This window comes from Gopherus flavomarginatus, chromosome 5, assembly GCF_025201925.1.
Source record: "Gopherus flavomarginatus isolate rGopFla2 chromosome 5, rGopFla2.mat.asm, whole genome shotgun sequence".
NCBI lineage: Eukaryota > Metazoa > Chordata > Testudines > Testudinidae > Gopherus > Gopherus flavomarginatus.
In genome coordinates this window covers 66,748,262-66,757,243 of record NC_066621.1, presented here as the reverse complement: position 1 = coordinate 66,757,243, position 8,982 = coordinate 66,748,262, and the positions used below count along the sequence as shown (strand labels likewise).

The 8,982-nt window shown below is 40.0% G+C and overlaps 1 protein-coding gene across 5 annotated transcripts in view; it reads right to left on the bottom strand.

Annotated features, from left to right (window-relative positions):
• Window positions 1–5,103: 5,103 nt before the first annotated feature.
• The window catches only part of WT1 (WT1 transcription factor), a 47,473-nt gene continuing 43,594 nt past the window's right edge, over window positions 5,104–8,982 (bottom strand). For all 5 annotated transcript variants that reach the window (XM_050955132.1, XM_050955133.1, XM_050955136.1 and 2 more), the window contains one exon: window positions 5,104–6,430. In XM_050955132.1, the coding sequence (XP_050811089.1) occupies window positions 6,309–6,430 (122 nt within the window). In that variant the 3' untranslated portion in view covers window positions 5,104–6,308. The remainder of the gene's footprint in view (window positions 6,431–8,982) is intronic.

Below are 8,982 nucleotides of genomic sequence, written 5' to 3'. Positions count from 1 at the left end.
GAGGCCCTGATAGTAATTCTAGGTGAAACTGTAATACAAATAACAAATAAGTTCAAAATTAAATAGATGTCACGTTAACAGAGGCCCTGAGTACTCACGGTCTTTTTTTTTTTTGGGGGGGGGGGTGTTGTTGTCTTCTTTTTTGAAGGAGTAAATTACTATTTCTGCTTTGGTCAAATTTCAATTCCAAATTCCAATATTTGGTAAAATTCAAATACTGCATTCTGCTTAACTAAATGTACTAACCCATAACAACTGGATGTGCTATTCCTGATGTAAACCATTTTAGAGTGCTGCTGTCTCTGAGAGACTGTTGCTGCACTTAATGATCAGTCCATTAACACCAGGCTTAACTATGCCCCCACTTACGTCAATGGGAGTTTTGCCATAATTTCTAGTGGGAGCAGCTACAGACTCTGTTTACAATGTGGTTTGGGACCCTTTGGATTGAATTATGTTATGAAGATGATAATCTTATATAAAGGTGTATTTTCTTGTACTTTGAAACATGTAATGGGCATCTTCTAGTTCAGGAGTAGGTAACCTATGGCATGCATGCCAAAGGCAGCACGTGAGCTGATTTTCAGTGGCACTCACGCTGCCCGGGTCCTGGCCACCAGTCCGGGGGGCTCTGCATTTTAATTTAATTTTAAATGAAGCTTCTTAAACATTTAAAAAACCGTATTTACTTTACGTACAATAATAATTTAGTTATATATTATAGATTTATAGAAAGAGACCTTCTAAAAACATTAAAATGTATTACTGGCACTTGAAACCTTAAATTAGAGTGAATAAATGGAGACTCGGCACACCACTTCTGAAAGGCTGCTGACCCCTGTTCTAGTTCATAGTGCTCTTTCCTGTCCTGCAGACATTCTTAGTCATTTAAGAAAAGTTGATATGCTAAAATAAGAGGGTATTTCTATCCGCTCCCCACATCATGGACGAAGAAGCTAACAAAGACCCACTTGCATGGGTAGAAATTCTTCACCAAGTTTGTGCTTTCATGCTAACTTCTTGTAGTGAGTCTGCCATAAGCATCGCATTAACGAGGCTGCAGGCAGCAATAATGAGCAGGGCTGCTGATAGCATACAAATTCCTGTCTGTGAGACTCATCTTCCCTTCAAACCATTCTGGCATTTTACTTTCAGTCTTCACATTTTTTGACATGTATGTGAGGCTCCTCCAGAGATCCGATAGCCTTCTCAGCTACTTTACAGAACTCCTGCAACTCACAGGCACACTATGAATTATAGAGCCACTTGGCCCACCAAGCCTGTCCTCCAAGTTTATCTCAATTCTTCCCCGTTTTGTCACCATATCCTTCAATCCCCTCTCTCCCCATTAAAGTGTCTTGCTGTCTCAAACTCACTTTCCCATTTGCTTCTTTGACCTCACTTGGCAACTTATCCTTGTATTTATTATTTGGGGTGGAATAGTTCTGGCTGCATTCCTGGTTTTCCTCTTAATTGTCTAATTTTTAGATGGTCTTATTGTGGTTGGGATTTTTCTTAATTTTATTATTTACTCATCACTATTGTGACCAGTTCCATATTAACAAACTCCTTGCCAGTTCTAACTTTCTTCTATCTTGAAAAGTTCTTTCTTTTATAAAACTAAGGTCAATCCCCTGGGTCTTGATAAATATATATATATTCATAGGGCCAGATTCTCTGACCTACTAATGCCATTTTGCGCTGCATAAGCAATGCAAAGTTGCCTTAAGCGAGCAGGAAATGACCAGTGGAAAATTCCCACTGTGCAGGAGAATTCCCCACAAGTAGAACACTGGAGGAGTCAGCTCCACTACATCCTGAGCCAGCATCTTCTCTCGCCTCTGCCCTCCCCCCCCAGGACCCGTGACATAATGGGAAGAAGGCAGCACATTGGGGCAGGCATGGCCAGGTTAGGGAGGAGTGAACTACTCCCAGTCCTCCACTGGCAATTTCCCTGAGGGTTGTTCTTTGCAGCCCTAATTTGTACCAGGCTCAGGCACCCCTGAATCTGGGAGCTGCAACCAGCTCCTGTGTGCCCCCCGCTCCACTCTGCCCATGTGCAGCTTGACTAGCCTGTTGAACAAGAGTCTAATATGTTTGACCCAGCCCAGCAGCCCTCTTTGACACACTCACATTGGTTCCTGTTTGAAAGGCAGTATGCTGAATATAGTTGGCAAGATGAGGTTTAACTAATGCCTATTCAAGAGGAAAAAACCTTTGTTCAAAGTACAGACCTCTATCTCCAGGCCTCAGTTGTCTTTTTAAGGCTGGTTGGTAGAGGAATGAAGTCAGTGCTAGTGGCATCCTGAAACAGATAGAGATGATTGTAGGACCATCTAAAAATACACACACTTTACCTGGCCCAAAGTGAGACATGCAAATAGCTATAAACTCATTCCTCACTACTGTCTCTTCTCAGATGGATGTAACTAGGACTACAGGCTAGATTATTCAGAATTGTACTCTAGTCCCAGCAAAATAAAAACTTCTTTGTACCTCATCTTGATTTACCATAGCCCATAGCCTGAAAGAATAAGATGCTACCCAAAAATATGATAGTGTGATTAAATACAGGACATTTTAAGTTATTTCTTGTCAAAAAAGAAAGGCACTTTTAGCTGTATTCAGCTGTCTTCAAAAAAGATTTAAGTGATCCCCTGGATCTCAGCAAATGAAATAAGAAATAGGAGAGACTAGGCTGTTTACCACTATCTGTATAGAGTTTGCATCATAATGCAACCAAATAAATGGAATGGCAGTGAATTGTGAATCTATTTTATGTAAGGGAGATATTACCTCACCCACCTTGTCTCTCTCCAATATCCTGGGACCAACATGGCTACAACAACACTGCATACCTTATGTAAGTAACACGCTACTATATGGTGGATGGCTACTTTTTCTTCCAGGAGTTACTGAAGCTACATAGCAGGAATGCTAAACTAAGTACAGTAAAATTCATAGAAAATGGTCAAAATAATACAACTCAGTGTTTTCAGTTTAAGAACACAAGGCAGACGCATACAAGATTTTCTCAATTAATTGTTGCACTGACAAGTTTTCCAGAGACCTCAGGCCACGTATTACATGCCTAAAATATAGACTACAGCCTCCCTGCTGCCCATCTTTCCTATAGAGGGCTGACCTGCAGACATTTACCATTGAACAGTTTCTGTGTGGCTCAGGAGGTAGCACTGCATGCTTTAAGTAGCCGTGTTTGTGGACTACATTTGTACAATTCAATTAGTAAAGCACCTCAGTAAAATAATCTGACATAATCTTTAGAACAAGAATGCAATAAGAGGAAAGGACATAAAAGTCCTCTTTTGACAAAGACTGTAAGAAGACTAGAAATAAAAAACAGTGCGAAATTTAAACACTATTCTCATTGCAGTCTGAATGTTGCGGATATGGTGAACGTCATAGGTTACTGTACCAAGGGGCACTTTCATAGAAAAAGTGGCTACAGTCAAAACACAAAGGAACAGATATTCAGCCCCCCATCAACCCAGCCTTCATTTTTTGCTTATGCAGTTATGTATCCTTCTATTATTATTTTCCCTGCAATTCACTACAGGAGGGAAGCTGTGGACACACCTCTTTTCTGGACACTGAAAGTCTGGGCCATGTTGTACTGTAGTTTTGGTTACATTTCAGGGATATAGTTTTATTTATGTTTGACTAATGCAGGCATAACTTGAGGTTGGATTTTTTGTTTTGTTTATAGCATAAACACATCTGGCAGATCTCTCTTTTGGGTGCAGACTGAAAAACAACCTGTTTTGTACTCAGAGAACACTATTGGGTAAATCAAAGAACATTCTTTCTAATGCTTAATGTTGCCAAAGGACAAGGCGGGGCTGTTTTATTTATTTAATACCGCATAGTTTTACACCCACCATTCGCTCCAAATATTTGATGTTTGCCACACATGTTATGGGTTTCTCCAGAGAGATGTGGTCTTTTAGCAGCAAAAGATAAAAACTGACTGATATAAACTAGTCACAGTACCTTAACAGTAATTAACTATGACAGGGCCGCCCAGAGGATTCAGGGGGCCTGGGGCAACGTGGGGGAGCTATGGCACTTGTACTCACCTGGCAGCGGTCCAGGTCTTTTGGAGCATTTTGGCAGCAGTGGGCCCTTCAGTGCTGCCGAAGTCCTGGAGCTACTGAAGGTCCCCCTGCCTCCGAAATGTCGGCCGAAGACCCGAACCGCCGCCAGGCCAGGGCTCACAGGGCCCCTGTGGGGTCCAAGGCCTGGGGCAAATTGCCCCACTTGCCCCCCCCAGGCAGCCCTGAACAATGATGCAATATCCACGTGAAAAAGAAAACTTAAAAAATTAACTTAAGTTTTCTTGAGGATGCAGCTGCCAAAAGCTTAACCTAACATAGCTAGAGTGCCATTGTGTTGCATTAAAGAGAGAAAAAAAATCTTGGAAAGATTAAAAAATAGTTAATGTAAAGGGAAGTAGGATACAATAATTTTACAAGGTCAAAATCTGAGCCTGATGGCACCAAATCAGGTTGTATTTATTTACAAAATAAAAATCATACCAGATGACAAAGTAACCATTATTTTTGTCCTCATTTTCACACTCCACCTTCTAGAAAAAATGAGTGTTTTTTTTCAACCTGCTCAACTGATTTAGTGCACCACAGTTGTAATTTAAGTCTTACTTGGTATCCAGCCTATGACCTCCTAAGCTAAAAAGGTATGCATGCAAACTACTACATGTGATTCTATAGAAGGCAATATTTTCTGTTTCAAAGATTTTTTACTAAGCTGTAGTGTTTTCACTCATATTGTGTTGGTCTAACCCACTAAAAGACAAACTATTGTAAGAAGAAAAAAAATAAAGATTGAAGCAACTGTTTTATAACATATGAAACCTGATACTGTTTTCTGTTTCCAGTACAATTCCCCAGTGAGATGGATAAATTGTGGTCAAGACCTGGACAGGTTAACTAGTGGTCATCAATGCTGGTGGTACCTTTATATACAAAAAATGGAAACTATTGGACATGGCATGTGAAATCTAATACCAGCCATGAAACAAGACAGCTGTTGGACTCATTTTTTTTCTCTTTGAAGGGGCTTTAATTGAAAGCTTGGTGAAAAATGCAGGTTACATTCTTAGTGTTATTGATAATTTGTAACAGCAACAACATCAGAACAGTGATGCATCTAATATTTATACACATTCTAATTTTAATTGTCTAAGAGCAATACATTATCAGATATATACACACACACACACACACACACACACAATTTCAAGCAATTAATAGGAAATAATAAACCCCTCCTCCCAAAACCCTGAAACAATATATTTCCTCACACTAATGTCTCTTTTCACATATACTTGACGAAGAGTCTTTTTAAGTTACTTATCTTAGGAGTAATCTGTTAATGGAGATCCTGGACCAGCCCCATTTAAGTTCAGTTTTAAGTTTATACAGCTTGCTAACCACATAACCAGTGTGGTTTACATTGTAAACAAATCCCAAATGTCTACAATGACTGGAATCTGCTTGGGGTAAGAAGAAGATCTGTGCATCTCATGATGGAATAAATTTAAACCAGTACAAAACAAAAGATTTAAACAGAGAAAATACAGTTTGGGGGGGATCAATGCTATAATGTTAAAAGCAAGTTAACGTAATTGTAAGATTCTCATTTTCTGCACAAAGTGGTACTGCTTCATCTAACTTTAGCAGCTCTAGAAACTGTGTGGGGGGGTTAAAGTTGATTTTTGAAATTCAAATCAGACCTTACATTTTTAAAAATTGCCTTTAGGCAGTAGAAGTACAAAGCTTACCAGAAATGTCTCAGGTGTGTTTTTTTGGAGTGTGTGGTTGTATTAGAAATTGGAAACTTAATCATATGCACATATGCAGTAAGCACAGAGCTTACCTTAGCAGACATGCACACATGCCCTACGCATGGTTTGACTGAATGAGGTACAATGAATTTGCACCTGGAAAAGTTCAAGTAGAAATAAAAATTGAAAGCTTTTTAGAGGAAAACCCATCAAAAGTAACTATAGTTCATAGTAATATTTGAACTATAACAGTCTTTGTAATTCCATAACAACGTTACAAAAAAACCCACTTAACATTGACTGAGATTTTTTTTTTAAAGTCCAAATGGATGACAAAACTGAACAGAATCCTACGGTTTAGTTAACTTGTCTCAACTTGGTAGCGAAGACAGCCGTAGCTTTCCTAAAGAGGTGGTCAAGGATGATGGAAAAGTTTGCAGTAGTTCATATTGTCCCATCTGGTTTATTCATTTGTTTGAATTGTCTAAAGGGCCAACTGAAGTTTAGTCATGTTCCTCTGGTGCATGTTGTGATGACGGACTAATTCATCGGATCTGGCAAATTTTTTTTGACAGCTGGGCCATCTACAGCTGAATGGTTTTTCACCTGTTAACAAAAACACCCCATTGTTTAACTGGCATAGAGATGGATCGAAACATTTACCATTTATTCTGTTTCTTTATAACTCCTTTCAATAGGAAACTAACTATGGGCCCAGATCTATAAGGTACTGAATGCCCTCAACTCCCATTCACTTCAGTGCTCAGTGCTTTGCAAGACCAGGCCCTAAATGAGGGCATTTCTCACTCGACCCACATTTTAAAGATGCCCTTTTAAGATTAAGCTGAACATTTGCAACAGCACATTCCTGAAGGAAGCACATGGGCCTGGCACACCAGTGGTTATTCTTTAAAGCCTGATCCAATGCCCATGGAAGTCACTCATTTCCAGTGACTTCAATAGGCTCTGTCAAGCCATCAGTCATTTCCAGTGACTTCAATAGGCTCTATCAAGCCATCTCAGTGAAAACCTAATGAGCTGGGTAAGAACAGGTCTATGGAGCTTAGCCTCATGCTTAGCGAACAGGTTCAAAAAGCTCCTCACTGCTCTCCAAGCCAAGCAGACTTCACATAGCCCACTGAGAAGAAAGAATGGGAAATTATTGGAGGCCCAGAATACTCCATATTTTCCTAGCACTCCCCTAAGTAAATCAATAATCAAAAAACCAAACAGACACCACATAGAAAAATATCCTTTCTGCACTTTTAGTAATTCTTCAATGTACCACAGCATGCAAATGCAGTAGCAAGTCACATTTCTGACAGCGCAGGAGTGCTGGAGGAATGTCCTCAGCAGCTCAGAGCAGGGCATAGGTCAGAACAGAAATGGAAATTTTATTCTTCTAGATTTGTATCATTAGTAGTATAAACTTGGATTTCCTATTTGTTTATTTGTCTTTCTAAGTACGTACAGGTCTGTTTCTGGAGCCTGAAGTCATCTGTGCTTGGCTGGCTAGAGGTTCAGCATTCTCCAATTCAATATATTCTGGGGTTGGCATGAGCTTTCCTAACTACCACTACCCCACCTGCCTCCATGGCTCACTTTTTGTGCAGATCATTTCAAAACTTCCAGATTCACACTCAGGGAAATTTGGATTGAGGTGCAGTTTTGTTTGTGTAGGTTTGTGGTTTTGTTTTTTGGTTTTTTTCCTCAAAAAAGCAGTGAAATATATACATAAAGGGGTTCTGAAGTCTAATTAGCTTAACAAATACTTTGACAACCTCTGATTATTACAAAAAGGTATCAAATGGTTTAAACAGAGATGAACTTGTCAGAATTACTAATAAAATCATAAACTTATATAAGTGAGAGTCACTCCATCAGTTCTCAGCAGCACTGGCCAAATCATCCTCATTGATGTGAATTAATCATTATGGGCTAGATTGTAGCTTTGCCACAAACCCTGCATAAAAGCAGCATGTAATTGTGCTGCCTCAGAAACAAATCTGCTTCTCCCATTGCTTCAGCCCTATACTGGATGCAGATTATTTTCCCTTTCAATGCTGGATCAGCTGCACTATCCTGCACCCTGGGGAGACAGTCAAAGCTCTGCCCACTCCTGCCTGTCTGCTCAAGAGGAGGACTAGCAGTCATGTGGGGAAATACAGGAAGTAAGGTGGTGCTTCCTCATTCACCTGTGCAGATATTACAGGCTGTCTTCCCTGCCAAAACAATTGTGCTTTTTAGAGTCAGATGGCTAACTCAATTTAGCCACCTCACCATAAAATGCCTGGAGAGACAAGGCACTGTAATTTCTGCCTTGATGTAGCTAGTCAAGGTCAACTCCAAGTAGGGTGCTATAGTACTGACCTCAGCTAGCTACATGGAAGGAATAAACTACCTGTGCACCGTAGCTCTGCTGATATAGATCCCTGGGGAGACATCTTGAGTTATCTATCTTGCTGTAAAAACCCTCCTATTTTGGCAGTGAAGACACAGGTCCAGCTCACATTGTGGTTATACGATGGTAGGGCCACAGGCTCTAGTACTTGCTTGAGTCATGTGACTTAGTCCTCTCTGGCACAGAACAGAGCTTGTGGCCTTGTCTTCACTAGGGGAAAAAAAGGCGTTTTCTTAACTTGAGTTAGCTAACATGAGGTAAAATCCTAGTGAAAATAGGCAGTTCGTAGTTTTCATATGTTGACAGTTTGAGGTAAAACCTACACACTCCCCCATGGCCTTTAATGCAATCTACTAATTTGTGTGAAAACGACACACTGCCTTGTCTTCACTAGGAATTTACTTCATTTTAAGTCATGTTAACTATGAATACACCTTTTTTCCTAGAGAAGATGCACCCAATTTCAGGCCAAGTTCACACTGTATCAGCGGGCATATACCAGGGGTTAAAACTGTGCCCTTTACCATTTGCAGACAATAAAAGTGTAGACAACGAAAGACACAGCACATTGTCTTAAGCCTTCTTTTGGATGCAGCCTGGAAAGTGCCAGTATTCTACAGGCGAATAGTTCTGATTTTTGTAAATTATTTTTTTAAATCTTAAATATGAAAATTTTGTGGGAGGGAAGGGAAGAGAAAAAGTCCTTATCTTAGTTGGGAGAGTAGGACTTTCTACAAGTCCTTGTCTCGCAGTGTGG